Raw genomic sequence first — 23,836 nt, forward strand, 5'->3', positions numbered from 1 at the left:
ATTTATCCACAATGGTTTCTCCAGTATTACAGGCACATAGTGGCATGTAAACTACACATGGCAACCAGAACAGCAAAGGCACAATCTGGTTTTATTTTTCTGTTATACTTCTCAAGATGTTGGTTAATTTACAAAGAAAAATATTCTATACTTCATGCAGAAGTATTACATTTGTATTTTATATCACAGGACTGGTACAGAACTGCTGTCATTTAAATAATAAAAATAATAATAAAAAGATAGCAGCTCTTTGCACTGAGGAACTGGATTTCTGCTTTGAAGGACAATACATTTTCTCATCTGGCAAGCTGAGAACATCTGAGATTGTCAATGTATCTTCTCAGCCTACATCAAGCACTGCCTGCACACTGAAGGGAGTTACAAGTTCTCTGGTTTGCTATTTTTACCTTGTATTTATTTTCCCATACATCCAAGAATGTCAAAGTCAAAAGTAAAACTACCAGTTGCTTCTCTAACACAAAAGTAGTTTTAAAACACTGGTATAAGTAGGAATCCAACTGTGCTCCTCCTGTAGTTGGGCCTACCCCAACGCCATCGCTGGTGCCTGCAGACCTCACTATGTGTTCAGAGGGAATCACTCTAAGCAGAACTGTTTTCTTGGTAGACAGTAGCAGGAACAGTTCCAAACCAGCCCTCAGCAATTCAAAGTTAAATGTAACGCAATGACTTAAAAGTGTAAGTTCTGCCGATGGCTCCAGGACTATGGCAGTTCTGCATTGTACATAGAAACGTCAGAGTAAGTAGAAAACTTTAGTTTACAAATGGAAAAGATCTATTAAAAAAGACATTTCACATAGTTACCTTAAATAGTTCTTATATGCACCATTCCACATTGTGGAAAAGCTGAAATACGCAGTCTGGACTCAGCAAGTTAAAGAAAACCAGAATTCCATGTATTGGCACAAATACTTACATCTACATCTGTACAAAGTAAAAAAAGCCCTGTCCCACCAGTGCCTCAGATTCAGCTTCTCTCTGACACTTTCCTACATGGCTGCCAGCAAGGGACAGCGAGATGGGAATGCAGTCTTAGGAGCATGGTGCCAAAAAGTTCCAAACTGCTCTGTCAGTCTCTAAACAGAGGCATCAGAAGTACATCCAAAACAACGTCCATCCACTCAACAGGCTCACAACTGTGAGGTCACTGCAGCTGCACTCTGTATGCTCCAATCAGCAGCTTTACCTGGGAGAGCAAACAAAGGTTTCATTTAAAGGTCATCCACATGGAATGGTGTTAAAAAAAAAAAAAAACACATGGAAAAGTGTTAAACGCTTCTACTGTGAGAACAGCATGAGAAAAGGTGTAAAACTGCTAGTGACTGAGGAAGGGAAGAAAAAGGAGTTTACAACCTACTAAGATCAGTTTGTAGCAGCCCTACGGAAATATGAATGACTTTTAAAACTACTACAGTGAAATAAGGCTGCATTAGATGGTATTTGAACAAGTGAACCCCGAATCTGATCTACACACACACACACACACACACACACTTCCATCTGAACACAAGTTCAATTTCTCCCCCTTTTAAAAATAAAAATTTAGAAATGCACAATAAAACATTCAAGTGTAGATGTTTTAAATCTGAAGATCTAGAAACTTGACTGGTGTGTCTTCCAAGGATAAAAAAAATGCTACCAGAACAGGGTCTACTACTCATCATGCAACATGTAGTGGGACTGCTGCCCAAACCATCTGGACAATACAATGGACTACACAGCCTACTTAAAAGCAGACTGCACATCCTAGTAAGTACGTCCAAGTTCCGCTAAACACACAAACAAAAATACCTGTATACAAAAAATTTAATGACTAACAGATAGATGGAGTGTCAGTCAATTCACAATATAGATGGGGAAAATGTTTAGCTGTAACATTGCTTTATCTTGATGCTTGAATTATTTTGTCTGCAGCATGAAAACATCTCATTGTGACAACTGGCAACTTTCCTAAGTTCTGGAAATGTCACAGGATGGAACTGCAACTGATGGGAACTGGGATGAGGAAAGTCCTTAAGTTTTACATTTGCAACATACAACTAGAAGCATTTAGACTATGGAAGAGTTATTGTACAAGTTAACATGCACATTTGAGACTGCTTTGTACCTTGGCAGTAGGAGCGTCTGCCAACCGTATAAAAAGCCTGTTAAGGCCTGCAGTGGGGCTGAAGGAATAAATAAAGTGACTGTCCTGAAAGGAAAAAGAATATGGACAAGGTTAATGGCAGGATATGCCTGAAAGCGCTATGTGAGCAGACCAATACATGACATTTTCAGTATGCATTTTCCGGTAAAGTTGGGCATTCTACAAAGAACCTTTGGTGCAGTCACAGAGAAAGCAAGAGGACTTGAGAACTGTGCAATTATGCATTTAGTAGATTAAAAAAAAGCCCTAAATAAACAACACATTAGAAATACGAGGTAGGTTGTTAAATATTTAAGAACTTGGGTCAAAAAGTTGAGAAGTTGAACAGTTTTAAACTCACACTTGCCTTCTCAAACCCTCCATTCTGAAGCCACAGAACCATGCAAGGGTTGAGGCTGGAGGGGATCTCTCAAGGTCATCTTGTCCAGCCCCCCTGCTCAAGTAGGGCTGCCTATAAACAGGCTGCCCAGCATTATGTCCCTGCCTTTCAAGTCATAAATTTCTATGGAGTCTAGTACATGCAAGGTTTGTAGTTCTCTCCATATACAAAGAAGAATTAAGTTTCATTAAGAAAAAACATATTATCAAGATAATAAATGCTTAAATCACAATACTCGAAGTCCAAATTAAGGCACTAGGATTTTCCAAGCTGCTCCATAAAGACTTTTAGAAAGCAGCTTTATAGTCAATTATATGAAAAGACTTACCAAAAATACAGGGAGCTGGAATTTGTCATTTAAAACCACAGCTTGTACACTGCACGGTCCACAGAGCCGAGCAATGACTTCTTTACCGAAGAAATTTGAATGGAAAACAAAGAGAAGAATTCCAGATCCTAAAAGGGAAGGAAATTCAGTCACATGAATTAGAAATAAGATCTTTTATTTAGAACAACTGCATATACTGCACCTTTGAAGACAGATGCAAATATAAACATTATACTGTACAAATTAAACCCCAATGGAGTATCCAAGCAACATCCAGAAGTCCCATCTCCCAGGCCAGTGTATCCCAGCACAGAACACAACTAACTTGGTCCCTAAGTTAAAGTCCTTTGGCAGCAGAAATAATGCTATGTGGCTGTTTGAAAGGAAAGCAAAATGGGTACAGCAATTTCTGGTAAGGTTCACCTCTGTAGGTTTAGGTCTACCTAAGGAGAGTTACGGAATTTCATGTGGTTTGGGTTCTCTCTTCCGTTGGTAGGGACAACCGAGCCCAGCCCATTTTAGATCTTTATGAACTGTGCTGAAATTCAATCAACAACAATCTTCAATACCCACAGATGCTTCATGTTAATACATAAACTGATACAAGGTTTCTTAATTCTATACCTCTAATCAAGAGCTGGAAGACTTGTATTACAGCTCTCAGCAGCCAGAAAACTGGGATGACACAACCACTTTCAAACTTGCTTTAAGCAGTATTTCACAGTCCCAGTAATGTAGTATTTCAAGAAAAATTAAAAAGTAGATATTGCCCCAATACACTCAAAAGGTGAATAAAAATGACTCAGATAAGACAAGCATCAGAGATTAGTAGCTGGATTCCTGAAAGAATGAAGAAACATTCCCAAGTATCTCTGGAATTACATTCCCAGCTTTTTCAAAGGGTCTGTGGGCAAGACAAAGTTGACTGATGCTGGCTTCTTTTTGGTAGTATTTCTAGACTATGTTTGCATCCTATATGCTGTGCCTATACTCTAAGATTCCAGTCCATTAGGTACTGTCTACTAAACAAGATTATCCACTATGAGGTTTTCTAAGTACACTCTTGGATTAAGATTGTTCAAAAGTATTAAGTTAAACCATTCCTTTCCTGCAACACCTGCACTGAGCTAATGTCACCCTCACAAAGCAAAGGTAACCCAGGAACAGGAGAAAGCAGCTCTGTTTGTGTGATAAAAAACCCTCTTAAACAAAAAGATACACACAAACTCCACCCCCAATACACCAAAACATCCCTGCTCTCCCCACACTCCATAATCAGAGCATCCTTAACACAATGTACTGCAGTAAGTCACACACAAATAATTTCACAGAACAGTTGCTTTAAGACAAAAGGCAGTTTCCTAACACACCCTTCCACCCATTTTTTAAAACCCAACGAACCAACCCAGCACACCGGCACCCCCCTACCTTCTGGCACATTCTGTGGGGGTTTGTAGTTAAAATCTGTAGAGAAGTCTGGCCCTTCACACAGTCGATGACATGCAATTGGGAAGACTGGCTCCAGCAAAACAAGACGAGCTTCAAAATAATCCCTGATGGTATCTTCTGCTACTCTTGAGAGCCTAAAAGACCAAACAAGTGAGGCCTGTGCTTCACACAGTAAAATTACTTTAGAGAGTTAGTGAGAGTCAATTAAAAAAAAAAAGGGTTCCAGATCACATTTTGGAATCCTGATTTTCAGGAGTGAATGCCTTCCTCACTACCATTTATGCACAGATGAACCCTAGGTCCCAACACTTTGTTTAACAGAACATTTTATCAGTAACCTGTTTGTGGAATTCACCTATCAATCAGGCTCACAAACAAAACTGACACAAAGGCACTGCAGCAGATTAAAAAAAAAAAATCTAACTAGCCACATATTTTGAAGGCTGCTTATGCAGATGTTTGCAAACACCAGTATGTACCTGCTGCCTGAACACAAACAGCCACTTCCCTGCATGTCTGACTTATCAACCTGATTGTGAGTACAACATAGAACTAAACAAGTCAGTCACTGGCAATACTATTGAGAAAAATGCAGTTCCCAGTAAAACTTCCCTAATAATGCAAGTGAAAAAGTAGTGACACTACCATTAAATATGGTAGGTTTGGGCTTTTTTGGGTTGGGAGAGGTATGACTTAAGTGAGCAGCCTAGCCCTAGCTTGCAAAGACAGGCCATGTGAACCAACAGTATTTGGCACCTTTACAAGCAGGTTACTGAGTAACCCTCTTCAAAAAGCTGTTTTGATACAAATGGGTTTTAAACACTTTTGCAAGGCAAAGGTCCTGACTCTCAGCTTTTCAGCTTTTCCAGCTGCATTCAGAGCCCGTGCCCCTCCATGCTAGCTGAGATTACCACCTGCACAATCTAAACTGTGTCTCATTGGAAAGAGACTACGAGAATCCCCATACCAAAGCAAGCCCAGAAGCCCACCCAGCCTAGTTTCCAAATGCCAGACAAAGCTGCATTAAATACTAGAAATTAAGCAGTTGGCTTTTTTTGGTTCACTGTCCTAGTTTCCAGCAATCTGTCTTAGAGGTGTCCAAAACTCAAGACTGCAGCCAAATTGCATTTCTCCTTAGGTTTAGTTAATCCCTTCTAAAATCCTATGCATTTGTAACCATGGCATTCTGCAACATGATCCACATTTTATTTTTTCTGTGCAAAAATATTCCTCCATATCAAACCTATCAGTAAATCATTTAACAGGATGGCCAGCAGAACCTGCCTCACAGCTTTGGATTATTTTCTGTTGTTGCTTTCTGATTTGATTTTATATTTTGACCTTTTATTCTGTCCCAGGGTGATGTGTACCTCCTCCCTCAGTCTATCCTCACAGAAGCTACTCTGTATTTCTGATCATCTTTTACTTCCACTTGCTGAGGCTGGCTTTGAAACAAGGTAACTGGAATGGCATGTGCTATAAGGCATTTTGACACCATAGATTTACATTTTGTTTTCAGCTCCACTACTACCGTATTACCTTCTTTTTGACTGACAAGCAGCACTGAACTCATATTTTCAGGCAGTAAGGCTAGAAGCTTCCTCGATTGGCAAGAGCTATGACAGTGACCAATTATTAGGTTTTATGCTTCTAGCACTTTTTTTTTTTCCCATTTAGCCTGCTATAAGAAGAAAACGTTCCTTATACCTTCTATCTCCCCAGGACAGACATTCAAAGCAGTGACCTACAACACCTCAGATAAGCTTTATAGTGCATTGAAAATACTGGAATCACAATACTTTCCTCCCAGTATAAAACTGGATCAGAACACATTAGTTCAGCAAAAATCAGCAGCACAATGTCTATCTGGAAGCCAGTCACTCCTGGTGTACCCCCAGAGTCAATACTGGTCCAGTCCTGTGTGACATCTTCATGTATGACCTGGATGATGAGGCAGTGTACCCTCAGCAACTTTGCAGATGACACCAAACTGGGAGGAATGGCTGGTACATCAGAGGGTCATGCTGCCATCCAGAGGGACCTCAATAGGCTGGAGAAATGGGCTGACATGAACCTCGTGCAGTTCAACAAAGAAGTACAAAGTCCTGTACATGGGGAGGAACATCCCCAGGCACCAGGCCATGCTGGGAGTCACCCAGCTGGAAAGCAGCTTGGCAGAAAAGGACCTGGTGGATACCATGCTGAACATGAGCCAGCAACACGCTCTTGCTGCAAAGGCAGTCAATGCTATCCTATGCTGCATTAGGCAAAGTTTTGCCAGAAGGTCAAGGGAAGTGATCATTGGTGAGATCACACCTGGAATGCTGTGTCCAGTTCCTCCTCACTACAAGAGATACATGGATATACTGAAGAGAGCCCAACGAAGGGCCACAAAGATGTTGAAGGAACCAGAGCATCTGACATACGAGAGAGGCTGCGAGAACTGTGACTGCTGAGCCTGGAGAAAAGAAGTCTCAGGGGGATCTTATCAATGTGTATGTATCAATGAACACCTGAAGTGATGGGACAAAGAGGACAGAGCCAGGCTCTTTTCAGTGATGCCCAAGGGGCAGTGGGCACAAACTGAAACACAGAAAGTTTCCTCTGAACATCACAAGACACATTTTTACTGTGAGGGTGATGAAGCACTGACACATGCTGCCCGGAATGATTATGAGGTCCCCATCCTTGGAGATATTCAAACACCACCTGGACAGGGTCCTGGTCAACCAGCTCTAGGTGGCCCTGCTTTACATCTGTCTTCATCTAGCATCCCTGTTCATCAGCTTTCTTCTCATGACTAGATGACATGAGCACATCACATACCACACACACTGCACTGCTCTTCAGTATTCTGTTCCACAGTGAGGATTTTTACTTTCACCATTTACTGCCACAAAAGCTTTACCCTGGCACTCCAGTTCACCGCTGGCTTTTAAGGGTACAACAACAACCTAACTATCTGCACTGACTTTCCATGGTGTTTCTGTAAGGTGTTCTTTTGTTTGAAAGTGTTTTATTTGGCATTCCCTAATAAGAGTTTACATTCAACAGCCCAGTCCTTATACACTTTCTAGATTCCTTAAACTAGAAATACAGCAATCTGGAAAACTTTCTCTTCTACCAATTCTCTCTCTTTCCTCCTTTCCGTTTTTTTTACTCTGTGTCTAAGCAAGCATCTGCTAATTCTGTTAGCACACATCGCTTTAATTTCACATGATTTATTTATTAGTTTTCTGCCCAAATCAGATCTGTTTTCTTTCCTGAAATCTCCCACTCTTCCCAGGACTTAAACTAAAATTATGACATGCCAAGAACTGCAAACTTCACCAGAACAAACTTCAAAGTACAGTTTACTCACGTTTCCAAATGACTCTTGAGCTGCTCATACACCAGTAGGTTATTGCACTGTTTAGCAAAATGCAGCGCACTGTTCTGGTGCTTTGACAAAATGTTACAGTCTGCTCCACTTTCAATCATAAGCCGCACTATGTCAGAATTTCCTCTTTTACAAGCCTGTGCAGAAAGTGAGAAGATGGAAGGATGGACAACAATGACAAATCCCTCATTAGAACAGAGCATAGCACTGGAGTAAACAGAACTGCAGGAATGAATTAAAATCCACAATAAGGAACAATTCAGAAAACATAGAAGCAGCAACACTCAGAGTTATCAAGTGGACTTAACTGGAATAAAAACAGATTAAAGAACAATTTTGTGACAACACCGTCTTCTACAGTTCAGTAACTGCAAACTTCCTTACAATCCTTTACCTGAATAAATGGGTTTCTGCAGTAGTATTCAGAACAACTGAAGAAACACTTTAAAGTGTCTGTTTCTAGGAAGCTCAGTTCAAATGGTACTTCAGGGGTGCAGAAAATTAATACAACTTGACCCAAATTGTTATTTAGTTATGCTAGACAGTCACTGTGATTAACAAGAATGTCAGGGCATGTCAAGCAAAGACTTAACAGAAGTACAGGAAAGTCTGAAAACAGCTCTACTTTGAAGAATGCAAACATGTTCTTGGTCATTTATTTTCAAATGCTTTACTCAGACAAATTAGGGAAAGGCACAAGAAGTTTAAATTTCTATCTTCATGTGGCCTATCCAAAGTTAACTTCTGAAATTTGTCTCAGCTCTGAACTTCGATCTGTGCCTTCAAACCATAATCTTCCATAAATAAACCAACCCACCTGCCCCTCATACAAAAAACCCACAAAAATTACACACCACGTCAGAGAAAGGAATGGAGTGCCAAGACTTCCTCCCCACCCTCTTTTTGGAAGTATGATCCAGTTCCTGAGGTTAAATAACAGTGACCTGATAAACACATTTATATGTTTATCCCCACATGGATAAACTTGTTCCAGTAAGTCACTGGCAATGAAGACCTTTGTATCTGCACAGCAAAACAAATATCCAGACTAAGTCACTGTAGGCTGCCAATTAGAAAGTACGTACAGCTGTGCAGCAAATTACTAATAAAACCTTTAAAAACAAGGAAAATCAAAGCTGAGGTTCAAGGAGGCAGCCAAATTATGAAGAGATTTTAGACTGATGTGGCTGAGGGAATCACAAGGGTGTGTTATTTTCTTCACAGAAAATGTGAATTCTCCACACTTGTTCATCGTTGCAGAGGACAGAAGAGAAACAATACCACACTGTTGGACAGAAAAGCTTTTGTAACCTTTTCTGCAAACAAACTGCCTTAAACAGCTTATGTATAAATACAGCAAGTTTATCAGGAAGGGGAACTTGGTGAAATTATTTGGTATAAATACTAAGATGAGCACAGCATGTTCTAAGGGTCTTAGAATTCTCCCATTACAAAACATAAATAAATAAAGTATCTCCTTTGTGATGGGGAGGAGTAAATGTGGAGAACAGGCAGTAGGAAGGAGACTGCAAACACATTATTTCTGGCCTGCAATGTAATGATAAAAGTCAGTCGCAGCAACACCTAAGTGAAAGACTCTCCCTTTCTGGAATTTTCCTGCTGACAACCAGATTATCTCAGGTTTAAGACCACATCTGCATGGAATGGGATGACGAGCTACATTTAGCACAGCACCTGCACTTATTGTTTAGATATAACAATACATTAAAATAATGGATTAAAACACTGCCTAGAGTAACTAAGGGTAGTATTTGTATTTCAAATACAGTACATGTTCCCTTAACTAACTCTACAAATACGCTTTGATGTTTTACTAGTTTGCCAAATTTACTATTAAACCATGTCAGGACAAACACTGAACTTACCTTCATTAAAGCAGTTTCACCACTGCTCTGCTTCATGTTCACAAACGCCCCAGCTTCCAGTAGAATAGCTACTGTTGTTAGAAAATTCTGGAAAAAACCCAAACAAAACCCCAATACCAAAAGACAGGTAAATACAAAATATTCTAGTTTTGTTTCAGAATATAAAATGACATTTATTTAAAATCCATCAGGAAAATCCAAAGCCTGATTCTGTGACACGATTACCAATGTTCTCTTGCATGGCTAATAAGGAATTCAGACTCAGGCAAGTAAACAGCCATGAGTACTTACAATTCATACTTTTTCCTATCTCCTTCAACAGTGAACACCGAAGAAAGAAAACACTGGAATCAAGCTCCTTCTTGGCCTTTTATCTACTGCACATGGGAAAACACATGACCCAGCTTCAACAAAAGAGCACACCCATAAGAGATCTTCTAACTTACTAGTGTTAGTCTTAGTTTGAAAAGAGCTTGCCACTATCTCCATCTCCCAACTCACAAATAGTAAGACCTGTTTATTCAGAGATTTGCTTCTCAAAGTCTCCCATGTTTGGATCCCAGGCAGCCAGAGATCATAGCTACCAATTTAACTCGAGAACTTCAGCCCCATGACAGACAAATTCAGAGATATCCTTTGCCTCTACATTTCCTGTCAGTAACCCTGTGATATTCTCTACCCAGGGTAAGGTTTGTGATTAGAATTAGTTTACACTACAGTAACCACAGCTGCTGACATTATGCAGTTTAGGTCACCCTGGTATATCCTGCTAACTACTACGGGAGAGGTGCCTGAGGACTGGAGGAAAGCAAATGTCACTCCAGTCTTCAAAAAGGGCAAGGAGGACCCGGGTAACTATAGACCGGTCAGCCTCACCTCCATCCCTGGGAAAGTGATGGAACACCTTATCCTTGATGCCATCTTAAGGCATGTCAAGGATAAGAGGGTTATGAGGGGCAGTCAACATGGCTTTACCAAGGGGAAGTCATGCTTGACCAACCTCATAGCCTTTTATGAGGAAATAACACGGTGGATGGATGATGGCAGAGCAGTGGACGTGGTCTACCTTGACTTCAGCAAAGCATTTGACACAGTCTCCCACAGCATCCTCATAGCTAAATTGAGGAAGTGTGGTCTGGATGATCAGGTAGTGAGGTGGCGTGCAAACTGGCTGAAGGACAGAAGCCAGAGAGTTGTAGTCTATGGGGCAGAGTCTAGTTGGAGGCCTGTATCTAGTGGAGTGCCTCAAGGGTCAGTACTGGGACCAGTATTATTTAATATATTCATCAATGATTTAGATGAGGGAATTGAGTGTACTGTCAGCAAGTTTGCTGATGACACTAAGCTGGGAGGAGTGGCTGACACGCCAGAAGGCTGTGCTGCCATCCAGCGGGACCTGGACAGGCTGGAGAGTTGGGCAGGGAGAAACTTGATGAAATATAACAAGGGAAAGTGCAGAGTCCTGCATCTGGGCAGGAACAACCCCAGGTTCCAATATAGGTTGGGGAACGACCTGTTAGAGAGTAGTGTAGGGGAGAGGGACCTGGGGGTCCTAGTGGACGGCAGGATGACCATGAGCCAACACTGTGCCCTTGTGGCCAAGAAGGCCAGTGGCATCCTGGGGTGTATTAGAAGGGGGGTGGTCAGTAGGTCGAGAGAGGTCCTCCTTCCCCTCTACTCTGCCCTGGTGAGACCGCATCTGGAATATTGTGTCCAGTTCTGGGCCCCTCAGTTCAAGAAGGACAGGGACCTGCTGGAGAGAGTCCAGCGCAGGGCAACTAAGATGATTAAGGGAGTGGAGCATCTCCCTTATGAGGAAAGGCTGAGGGAGCTGGGTCTCTATAGTTTGGAGAAGAGGAGACTGCGGGGGGACCTTATTAGTGTATATAAATATATAAAGGGGGAGTGTCATGAGGATGGAGCCAGGCTCTTCTCAATGGCAAACTATGATAGGACAAGGGGTAATGGGTATAAACTGGAACACAAGAGGTTCCACTTAAACTTGAGAAGAAACTTCTTCTCAGTGAGGGTGACGGAACACTGGAACAGGCTGCCTAGGGGGGTTATGGAGTCTCCTTCTCTGGAGACATTCAAAACCCGCCTGGACACATTCCTATGTAACCTTATCTAGGTGTTCCTGCTCTGGCAGGGGGATTGGACTAGATGATCTTTTGAGGTCCCTTCCAATCTCTAACATACTGTGATACTTTTTAGGCACCATCCAAAGGAAAAAAAGAAAGTGTACCACTTTTAAACTGAAGTAAAAGAGCCAAGAACTACAAATACAACAGTAACAAAGGCAACCTTTTCAGCTGCATGTATCAATGCAGTTGTTCCATTTTTCTGCCTCCCATTAACTTTAGCTCCTTTTCTGATTAGGACCCGGAGAAGGTCATCATGCCCACCAGCAGCAGCAAGCATTACCAGGGTCATTCCACTTGGGTCCTGCAACAAGAATCATCGCCATGAAAAAATCTAAAAATCAATTACTTTAAGATAAATCAAAGCTGCAAGACAAAAATACAAGTGTGTCAACAGATTTCACAAAGATTTCCCTCCCTGGCAGAATTCACACATACACAGCTGCCAGATACTGGCAGACTATCACCTCCCACTTTTCGAGTGCACAGGTCTCACACACCCTGAGCTCCATAATTTGAAAAAACCCGTAAGTCTGAGGACCAGATTAAGAAAGAGTAAAACCAGAATGAGCCAGGAAGAAACGCAGCAGGGTATTTGAGGGTAGGAAGACAGCAAGACAGTGGAAAAGGAAATCAGCAACCACTGGAGACAAGACACAATGGCTCAACTCAGCTGCTACTAGAACTCTTGGATTTTATCAGTGCAAGTATGAAGAGAGTTCTGCAAGTGGCCAGTCTCCTCACTCATTCTTGCATTTTCCCACCAGACACTACAATTCAAAGAACACATTTGCTTCAGTAGTTCATGTGACATCTTTTCTCCTAGGCCACAAAAAACTTAGCATAATAAATAGTTCTCAAAATGCTATGTAATGCAACTCCAAAAGGTCACCAGTTGAAAATACTGGTATCAGAGATTTTTATCTTAAAAAATGGAACTATGGTGCTATTTAACAGCAAAAATAGATCCTTGGGAGAAGAGAAAAAAAAAACAACAACAAACCACCAAAAAAAAAAAAAAAAAAAAAAAAAAAAAAATCCCAACCAAACTGTAAGAACACAGCTGATACAGAACTGGCAAAAAACTAATAACTAATGGAATGAAATGGTCCCAGTCTGTCAAACAGAACATTCACATTTTTTTCATGTATAGATGTTTTAGTTTAGCCACTTGACCTCAAGGTGAGACACAAATCTGCTACTAGCAAGAGGAGAAAGCTTTTCAAACAATCCAAATTCATACTCTTCCCTCCCATACCCCTCCAACACTTCTACTGCAGAAAAATTACCTCTTGATCCAGATTATATTCCTCATTTGAGGAAAGTGCCATCTTTACTGTCATATAATCTCCACTTTTAACAGCATCCCTCAGCAGAGCTAGAAAGTAAATTTAATGCAGTTATAAGACAGTTCACTCTGAAACACTAATTAAGATATGTCCCTTCCTCCCAGCAACTACTCACTATTTGATATCAGTTTTGTTGACTCATGATTCTCATCTTCTCCATCAAGATGCTTTTGAAAGTCTTCTAGTGTCAGCCATTCTAACTGCATGTCCATACCCAAACTCAAGACTTGTTGCTTGCCATCTATGATGCATTTGATTTTATGGAAGAAAAAATGTGAAATAAGTAATTAGCAACTTATAAACTCTGAAACCATTCTTTCCTTGCCATTGCTTCAATGATCAGCAGCATAACATACTACTGCTTTTCATTCAAACAGACTCTGGAAGTCAGCGTGGAATGGTTCCAAACAATGAAGGCTGTATTACAAGCAGACATAAAATGCTTTACTTGAAACAAACTGTTTAGTTGTTCTAATAGATTCTGTTGAAGTGGTAAGAGATGGTGAACACTCCACTACTGCAATAGCAGAAACACACTGGAAACACACCAAGAAGTTATCAGTGAGTTTCAAAAGAAAACATCATTTCAGCCCCCTGCAGAGATGAGGATTGGAGCGCTAAAAGATGCAAGCAGGAATGGAGGAAAATATTAATTGCCAGTGCTCAACTTTCCCCTGCATTCGTTTCTACTGCTCACCAGAGTTCTCCATTTGACACACATCCACTACTTCTTGATCACCGCCTGCAGCAATGTAAGTCCATGTGTCTGTTTCATCTCTTATGTTCCTCCTTTCCTTGTACACCTTGCTGTCTTTTGATTTTAATTCTTCTATGAGTTTATAGTCTAGCGAAGATTCTTCTCTTTTGCAGTTATTCTCAGAATATTCACTTTTTTCTTCTGAAGCTACATTAAAAAAGTCAAATGCACTTTTGATGTCTTTAAAGTCTAGAATATTAAGGCAGTTACCAAGAGTGACCACTTGAGCCACTAAAGACTACTACATAACAAAGTTCAAGTGAGTGACCAGAGTCACTTTAAAAAACGGCTGTTCTCCTTCCAAAAGTTAATCACTGCTGAAGTGTAGGAGCAAGCTGAACAACAAGCCAAAAATCAGTGACAAAGAGTTCACCTCCAGCTACCCTGGCAAATCTGAGCTCTGACTGCTTTCAACCTGGTACCATCTTCATTTAAAGAAATGTAGTTTAGAACTATGCATAAATCACTACTTTGAAAATATAGTTCAGTCTCTGTGATGAACAGATGAAGGACACGTGCTGTACAAGGAACAATTCATCATTCTGTTTGCTACTACTTTTCTTATGCATTGTAAACATCTAAGCTACTTCCAGCAAAAGATGTTTATCTAGCAACAGCTATTTGAAGCATCATAGCTCCTCCTATATCCATTTATGATCACCAAAGGTGGAGTTTCCTAGTTTTCCCTCGGTTAATCCTCATCAGAGTAGTCAGGGAATCCTGAATAAAATCACCCAGAATTTTACTGAGATTGACAGTGGTAACATTAATACTCCATTATGCTATGACAAATAGAAATATAACCTGGACATTTTCCTTCGTGTATCAAATCATCCAGTTCTGGTGATATTTTAAGGGTTGTATAACATAACTCATCATTGTGTCTAAAGCAAGAAGTTTAGGAACCTCTATTAGTTTTTCTAAACACAGAAAGTGTGTATTCATAGTATCATCAGAACACTTCTGGAAATACGCAATAGTTGGATGAATTCCTCTAAAAAAAGATCAGTTACATGCCACAGAAGCAGTTAACTGTATTAAATGAAAAAGGGAAAATCTTAACTTGTCTACAAAACCTTAAGAGATTTCTATACACTTCCATGTTTCATACATTAAAGTATATACAGCATTCTCATAAAGCATATATTGAAAAAGCCGTTAAAAAGCAGACTTCTGCTTCCTAAAATAAAAGCAGAAATTCTTGTTTCTGGTACGTGTTTCAAAACCATACTATAACCCCTCTTGCAGAAATAAGAGAATGTCCTGAAGGGTCTCTCCCTTATCTCTTTTAACGTTAGCACTTACTTTTTAGGCCCTTTTGTTCTTTTCTGCTCTTTTCTTCTTTTTCGGGCTCTTTTTGAGGTTTTTCTTTTGTTTCAATTTTCTTTACTTCTTTCTCCTGATATTAAGAACAAAGATCAAATTAAAGTGGTAGAGAAAAAATGGAAAGAAACTCCTTTCACCTCTCCAGTGATAAAATATATTTAAAATTAATACTACTGAAACCTGTACGTAAGACATGAGGACATTCCTAAAAAAAGAATTAAACAGGTGAGTCAGGAGGTAAGTCTGTGAAGGATTCTTCCATTAAGAGAAAAGGCTATTTCCAAAATAAAACCACCTCACTTTAAAAAGCAAAGAGACAGAATGCCTTCCTTGCTTCCTTGTAGCATGACCTTTGACAGAGCACAATCATGAGAAAGGCACACAGACAACATACTGTAAGTGCTGGCCAAAGAGCCGTAAGGAAACCAACTTGCATTTGCTGTTTATTTCTTCATGTTTGGGGTGACAGGACTTTATACCACTGGTACATAAAATTCCAAAGATTTATCTGATTATCATATCTGATGCCTCTCTTATAAATGCCATAGGCTCAAACTACAAGAAAATACTTGAGTAATAAAGGGCCGCACCATTTCAGTTATTTAATTAACTTTTTTAAACTGGGCTGTGCCTCATAGTAATCACTTAACCTTGTTTACCAAAGCTTTTACCACTAAGCTCCTGCAAAAACACTATTTTGTACAGCTCCACTGTGAGATTATGCCACATAATTCTCTATCTCAAAATCAAATTTCTTATGTTTAAGATTGCTGTATGAATGGAGTAGATCATCTAAAGCACAGGACCACAGTTGAACCTACAGAAGTAACTTGCTGCCATGGAATTATGGCCTCAAAAGAAATGGGATAAGATTCAAGGTTTTCTGGCTGCAATCCTGTTATGAATCAGAAAGCGGCTTCTTGAGTAGCCAAAGTTTTATGAACTGCAAAATGTATAAGAACAGTCTGAAGAAGCTGAAAGAAATCATATTCTCAGAAACATTCCAAAAACCTGGTGGTTTGTGTTGGGTTTTTTGGTTTTTTTTGGTTGGTTGGTTTTTCTGTTTGTTTTACTTTTACCTTTACCATCCTCATTTCTTAAAACACTACTGTGTTAAATAAGGAAAAATAAAGATTCCAGTATTGGCTTAGCTCATTTCTTAGAACAGGTACAACATTTGTAATTAACACAAAACCAAGCATTTTCTGTAAACACCTCAGGAACTTTTAACAAAACAAGCCAGCTGCACAATTACCTCGGAGACTTGTGTTTAGAAGCAATTTCAGCATTCCAATTCTCAGGGAGGTGCTAATGCACATAAGGTATAAAGGAGTTGCTGGCTTTTAAGTGAGATCAATTGTCTGGTTTAGTTCAAAAGCACATTTTATTGTGCAGTATTGGATGGATAGTTGCTCAACACTGAATATCTTACTATACAAGTAGAAAAAAGTCAGACTGAGGCAACTGTTCAAGGTGGGGGGAAAAAAGCTAAAAATGACAGCATTTTTTCGAAGAACAATAAATTGCATTCTAAGTAAATACACATAACAAACGGTAGAAACTAATACTTTCAGATTTAAAGACACCCTACTCTCTGCAAGTATTCCCTCCTTTATAGTGTCTAGAATCCAGAATTTTTTCAGTCACTCCTATACGTTGTGCAGTGGGCCTTTCTTTAGCTTCATCCAGCTCATTAACTTTCTAATCTGTATGTTTTTCTTTGCCATCACAAACAGGAGCCTTTTGAGATATCTGTACCTCAAAAATGTTTGACTTAACCCTCAGCCCTGCCCCCCTCCACTCAAAGCCTTAACATTGCTTACCTCCACAGCTGAATCAGAGCTCAATTTTAAACCCTTCTGCAGTGGTGAAAGAGTAGGTGGTACTTTCTCCAGCTCTTCTGATACTATTTTTACTTTTTCTTGACCTTTTTGCTTTTTGTGCATGTTTTTGTTTTCTGAATAGGTATCCTGAGTTTCCACTTTTTTAGCTTCCTCTTTATAATCTTCAGCTTTCAGAATTACTTTCTTTTTAATTTTAACCTTATCATCAATACTATCATCTTCATTACTTGCTGATCCATCAAGATGCATATCAGCAATTGAATCCTTTTCAGCAACTTCTTGTTCCTCTCTCTCTTCTCCACTTACAACTTTTTGCTTCTCATCTTTATTTTCAGAATTTAAGTCTGAATTTTCATTATCAGTTCCTTGAGAACATACATCATCTAGAATACCTGACTCTGAGTCAAACTGAACATGTCCATCCTTCTCTTTCTGTAATGTTTTATTTTCTTTAAAATCTTCTTTAGAGTTTATCTTTAAATCTTTAACCTCTCCCTTCTTTTTCTTGACTTCTTTAGTATCTTCCTTCCTTTGTTTCTTTGGGTCCTTTGAATCCTCCTTGGTTTCTGAAGTCCTTTTTTTTGGTTTTGAATCTAAAATCAAAGTATCTGAGGAGTTTTCACATTCTGTTCTAGGTTTTTCTTTGAGTTTTGCAGACTTAGACATTTTCTTCTTCAGATCACCTGAACTCCGATCCTCTCCATCTTTTGACTTCTTCTTTTTCTTCTTTGGTGAAACATCACCTTTTGTTTCACCTTGCCAGTCACTGTCAGAGTCTGCTTCAAATACATCATCATTTAGAGATAGTTTCTGAAAGGCAGGGAAAAAAAGGAAAATATTTCTTTCCCCATTAAACTGTACAACTTTGGTGTAAACTATACAAAAATGGTAGTGGCAATATTTGGTAAGTAAGCTTTGAAACACTTCAATCTTTATCACTGCCAACATCACTCCTCATTGCCAAATTGTAAAATTTGTAAATACAATTCTAGCTCACTTACGTAAATTACATTACTAACTGCTTGGATGAGAATCAATACATACACAATTCAAGTAAACCAACTGGACATCCAACAACGAGATTCCAGAACAGAACTAAATCTGAGCTATTTTACACCAAACACTATTAATCTGATTTTGTAAAATTTATCTGTAAGTTTCCCAGAAATAGAGTACCAGTTTAAAAAACAAAACAAAATCCAAACTTATGCTTCATTTTCAAATTGATGAAGTTAAAAAGGAAAAATCCAAATACTGCTTTCTTGCAATCACTTTTTCTGTATTCATATCTCATTGAATTAAATGGTTAACATGCAAAAATTCATCATTGTGCTACACAAAGCAGGAGGGTGAAATGAGCAGCACCCAGCTTCAGTGACAAGACAATATGCATGTTGATAGGAAAAGGGGGTTGTTTATGTTGTCAAAAACAAACTAAAATGATCACACATCATGTATATAGTCCTATTAAAAACTGAAATAAATTTTAGATGAATTTTGAGTCTATAAGCAAACTTGCTGATTAACAAAAAACCCCAACCCTAACTAGAGAGCAGCAACAATATTCAGTTTCGCATGACACAGACCACTTTGATAGAAGAGATTCTTTTAAGTCTTCTTAATTCCACATCCCAAATGTCTTCCCTTTTCCCTTCCACCATAAGCAGAGCCTAGATAGGGAATATGCCTTCAGTGTAAGATACTGTAAGGTGAAACATACTTGTATGTCTTTTTTAACAGGTTTAGGCTTATTGTCCACAATCTTTTTCCTGAATTCAAGCAGCACTTCTTTGCAGTCTTCCAAATGAACCTCTGGTTCCCAGGTATCATCATCAGAGGTATATCCTTTCCACCGTACTTTGTAGAGAATTTTGCCCTGTAAGAAAAGACCCAAAGCAACATTTAATAAAACACTGCACAGGATTGCACCATCTGCTCAATCCCTGGGGTTGCACATTCATTGCATATTCATTTTGTGTATATAGAAATGAATGGGAGTTCAACCCAATGTTGACATAAGAATTCCCAAAATTACTTTCATCTGCATCACATACTGAACTAAGTAGGCTGTAAAATGCTTCAGTATGTGGGAGTAGTTTTATCCAAAATATCTGCAATATCTAAAACTTGTTCAGAACCACAGTTACAATCATAAATTCCCAGTCATTTTACTGAACTGGATTTTCTGGACATTAAGAAACTTTTTTTAAAAAGGTTTAGTATTTCTTCTGTAAAAGTTTCAACCTTGAATTTCGTTGCTGAAGAAGTTGATATAAAAGATTTATAACGCATTAACAACATTCACCTGTTTTATATTGAAATTTATAACTTATGTTAGATTTGTAATCAATACCACTCTTGATAAACTGAAATATCAACAACTGGTGGAGGGGAAGACCAAACAGCAGTGAGATCAAGGATCAAGCCAAACTTACACAAAATTCAAGCATGTGCATCTCAATGGAGTTAATTACAGAGATTTTGGTAAAAGATTACGTACAAAAGCCCTAGACCAATTGTTTCAGCAGTATTTGACTCCACCATGGGATGAAATTGCACCTTTTAGTCTCTAGCTTCTTTTTTTTACTAGATTAGAAAGTTATTTACCTATTAAAAAAAAAATAAAATAAGGCAACAAAAAAAAAAGCTTCCCACCAAATTATCTCTTGCCTTTTTCCTAAATAATGTAGTATGAATCCTTACATTTCTCAGATGGACTACTTTTCTTACTGAATGGCCTCCTGAATCAAGCTGAACTGAAAAGCAGAGATACACCAGACAAAATCAATGCTGTCACCTTTAGTAATTAAACCTGCTGTCTTGTTAAACATATATATGAAAAAAGCTAGCACCAAATCTAAGGAAATCCACTATCCATATAAAAAAAAGCTAACAATGAATACAAGGCAATAGAGCCATTCCTGAACTTATTAAAAAAAAATGAAATTATTAGTAAATGTACTACAGAAAGCACCTCTAGAGAGGAAAACAGCAGTATCTCTTTCTTTCAAAAATAGGTTGAAAATGTTCTGAAAGATTCTATAGTGCTAACCAAGCCTGGAAAAGGAAAGCTTTGAAAGAACTGCCATTTGACACTTATTATTAAATGCATTTATATCTAAAAATTTACATTTTTGCCTGAGCATTATTAACCTTTGACCAAATGTCATATATGCCCTCAAACTTTAGCAGTCAACTCTACTTACAATCTTCTGTATTTACTTCACAGACAAATAAATAGCCTATATTCCGATACATTGGTATAATACCACCTCTTTTATAGTTTAGCTTAACCATACACTCATGATTCACAAATTACCTTTCAAAATCATGTTCATCTCTTTCTTGTAATGGGGTTACTCATGAAATAAATGACTAGTAAATTTCTTAATATAGTCACAGAATAATTCAGGTTTTAAGGAATCTCCGGAACTAACAAGTAAAATGCCTTGCTCAAAGCAGGACCAACTAAATCAGGCTGCTTAGAAATCTGTCCAGTCTATTTGAATTTCCCTGTGTTCCAGCTTATGTTCACAGTACTCAGGATGCATCTCAGCAGTTCTGAGAAGAAAGGAAGAAGTATCTCCCTTGATCTGTTGGCCACACTCCTGGATGCTGTTGGCCTTCCTGCTGGAAGAAAGGCTGACTCATGCTCATTTTACTTGTCCGTGGGGACTCACAGTTCCTCTCCTACAAATCTGCTTCCTAGCCAGCTGGCCTCTCAGCTGCCTGGTGGTACCGGGTTATACAGGTTCAGATGCAGGACTTTAGTCAGCTGCAGAGTTACTGTTACACCCTTGTAAGTCAGGTACAAAATGAGTTAGAAGCCCTTTTTTAACTAACTGGGACAGCTGGATAGAAATAACTGTAAGACTAGGTGGCTGGTAAATTATGTTTTCTTTAGTAGGCCATGTTAACATTTCATTTATCAGTAGGTCTAACTCCCCAAGCCAATCCATCCCAGGAGTGCTTTCTCTCATGCTGCCACTATTACCAGCTCCAGCAACACCAGAACTGCAAATGAAGAGACCTTCTCTGCACAGTGCTCTCCAGCTCTTCTGCTTGCTTCTGCAACTGAGATACATAAACACACTGACCAGCCTGTGCTGTTCAGCTGAACATGCTGTGCTGGACAGTGGCTAACCCTGTATCTGCTTGGACTTTGGATGAGACCTGGGAACCTGCAAGCTGGGAACCACTAATCTAAAGCCAGCTACATAAAATACATTTCACTGAACGTAACACACAGCTTTTTCCAGCTATTTTGGAAGATCTGGGAGCAGGTATCTGTCCTGTCCTGTGTTTCTGAAACACAAGGGCACATCCCCCAAAGAGCAACGGAAAGGCGAACCATGCTACAAAGCTACAACCAACACAGACTGGGTTAGGCACATGTATACAGTGCGAGGCACACACATACAGTAAAGCTAATTGCACTGACCCAGCCTGGAAGCCTCAAGTGCATACAGCTCAGAACCTGCTGCAGAATGGGAATGCAGTGTGGAATGGTTTGATGACAATACCCCCCTCCAGATTTTAGGTTCCACTGCAGGGGAAACAGGTAGGGAAGAGTAGTTCTCTTGCTTTCACACCTGACTTACCATTTTGACCAACACTTCATAGAAATAAAGCTGTAAGTCCAGTATTACCTCAAAAGCATAACATTCTTAAGCCATCAATATACTTTAGCCAAGATACAACCTAACCATGCCAGCATCACAAAAATCTAAGAAATTCTTGATCTGAAGGGTTTCCATCTAATGGTTTTGAAACCCTTATGTTTTACACTGAACAGGCAGAATTCTACACTACCATGTACCTGACTGAAGCATAAAATAAAAAACATAAATTAAAAAAATTTTAGGCATTAAATCATTAAAAAAAAACCCCAACAACTGTGATATTTATTTTTGTATTTGAGGTTTAACAAATTTCACAAAATCTTCAACCTGTCTAGGATGTTTTGAAGAAATAAGAGATGATATTTTCGGTCTAAAAGCAAAGATCACCACAGCCAGTTATTTTCATTGGAGGAAGTATCTCTTATTTTAAGAGGTTTTTACACATTCTGTAAGTAAACATAGTTTCACTAAATATACACTGAAACCAGTGCTAGTTCTACAGTATATTAAATCCTGCCCATTTCTGCCCACACACACCTTACACTAAAACACTACTGCAGTTCAGCCATAAGAGCAAAGAGTAGTTTAACAATATAGGCAAAAAAAAAAAAACAAAAACAAACCAACAAAACAATTTACTAAAGCTACTCCAGATCTAGTCGCTTTAGTCAAGATGTAAGACACAAAAAGCTTCCTTGCAAAATTATGCACAACGTGGCTTAAGTTACAGTTATAATGGAACTGCCATTGTTTTTGCACGGTTTTCACCTCAGCATACAAGACTCGTGTGTGGAAGCCTGCCCGCAGAGTTGCCCGTGCCGACGCTGCCCGGTCCGCCTGCGAGCCCGGCAGCGAGGAGAGCGCGGAGCACGCCAGGCGCACCCGGGCTCGCCCTGCTGCAGACGCATGGTTAGCAATCGCTCCCGCCTCCCGCGCGCCTCCTCGGGGAGCGCGGCAAAACGCGGCCCCGGGGTAGCCGCCGGCCCTGGTGACAGGCGGCGGCACCCCGCACTTACCCCTTCGGTCTTCATATCAAGGATCTTCTCCACCTCGAACACGTCCTCTCCATCCTCATCCTCCTCCTCTTCCTCGCTCTCCCCACCGGCCGCTGCCACCTCGGCCACTGCCTTGCCAGCCCGGCTGCGGTCCTGATCCCTGTCCTCCTCATCCTCCGCCGCAGCCGCCGTCTCCTCCTCTTCCTCCGCCCCCTTCAGCCTGGCCGCCGCCGCCGCCTCAGCCCCGCTACCAGCCACCGCCGCCATCTTGGGCCGAATTTCAAACGACAACGGTGAAAAGCGGGTGCAACACCCTCCGCCGCGCGACGAGGTGGGGAAGCGGCTGCTGCATCCAATCGGCGTCCCGGCAGCCCCTGACGCACAGGGGCGGGGCCAAGTCCGGCGGCCTTCGTGCACTCCGCGCGGCGGATGGGGTCAGCCAAGCCTGAGCGTGGTAGCGGCAGGAGGGCCCGGCGGGGTCCGGGTGAGGGGGGGGCGGTCCCTGGCTAGTAGCCGTGGGCTCCCGCTGGGGCCGCCCTGAAGTGGTGGCGAGGGGAGGTTCGGTTCCTCCACCCCCAGGGCTCCGTGTCCTGTAGCCCGGTGCGCGCCGCCGAGGTAGACGGCGAGAGCTAGGAGCTCGGTGCCGTCGGTCCCCGCCCGCTGCTGCTGGCCGTCGCGGGTCAGGGAGGGAGCCCCGGTCCGGTCGGCGAGGGGCGAGCGACGGGTGACCGCTGAAGGCTGGTGACGTGTCTGCAGGCTGGCCCGGGGGCCCCTGTCTCGCAAGCATGAGCTAAGCCCCGCTCGACCCCGCGGGGTGCCGTGCCTGGCACAGTAGCCTCTCCGGAGACAGGAGGTGGTGACCGTGACCGCAGGCGCTCGGGGAACGTCCGCGGTGTGACCTTTCAGCCAGGAGATGGGGGTGCCCCAGCCTGTCCAAATATGGAGACAGCATGTTTGATTCCCAGGCAAAAAGGTACTTGCCTTCAGCTGGATTGAGGGCTTGGGGAAACCCACAAGAAATCCGTACATGGACATTTTTGGATGAGGTCATGCTGGCGAATGGGGCTTCTCACTGGGGAAAAGAATCCTTTTCAATTCCAGTGTTTTGCATGTTAAAAGAATTGCCTGTGGGCAAGTGCAGTTGTGGTTTGTTTTTGTTAATGTATCAAGCAGGAGAAGGAAAGTCTTATAAGAGAAAACAAATAAACCACACCCCA

At 40.7% G+C, this 23,836-nt stretch overlaps 2 protein-coding genes across 4 annotated transcripts in view; one reads left to right on the plus strand and one right to left on the minus strand.

Annotated features, from left to right (window-relative positions):
- Positions 1-12,729, plus strand: part of PSPC1 (paraspeckle component 1) — a 74,673-nt gene extending 61,944 nt beyond the window's left edge. The window contains exons 14-16 of the transcript XR_013956482.1: positions 5,679-5,777; positions 9,908-10,091; positions 11,965-12,729. The gene's annotated coding sequence lies outside the window, so the exon portion shown is untranslated. The remainder of the gene's footprint in view (positions 1-5,678; positions 5,778-9,907; positions 10,092-11,964) is intronic.
- On the minus strand, positions 76-22,886 carry MPHOSPH8 (M-phase phosphoprotein 8; the record flags this gene model as incomplete). Of its 3 annotated transcripts, XM_080614145.1 has the most annotated exons (14): positions 76-1,204; positions 2,126-2,209; positions 2,872-2,999; positions 4,300-4,454; positions 7,682-7,836; positions 9,586-9,672; positions 11,890-12,030; positions 13,016-13,104; positions 13,191-13,316; positions 13,773-13,979; positions 15,138-15,231; positions 16,982-17,812; positions 18,723-18,878; positions 22,641-22,886. In XM_080614145.1, the coding sequence occupies 14 exons, from the start codon at positions 22,884-22,886 to the stop codon at positions 1,163-1,165; spliced, it is 2,541 nt and encodes an 846-aa protein (XP_080470271.1). In that variant the 3' UTR covers positions 76-1,162. The 3 variants fall into 3 exon arrangements, with proteins under 3 accessions (XP_080470271.1, XP_080470273.1, XP_080470272.1); XM_080614147.1 differs by lacking the exon at positions 13,773-13,979; XM_080614146.1 differs by lacking the exon at positions 2,126-2,209.
- Positions 22,887-23,836: the final 950 nt, after the last annotated feature.

This window comes from Psittacula echo (assembly GCF_963264785.1).
Source record: "Psittacula echo genome assembly, chromosome: 3".
Taxonomy (NCBI): domain Eukaryota; kingdom Metazoa; phylum Chordata; class Aves; order Psittaciformes; family Psittacidae; genus Psittacula; species Psittacula echo.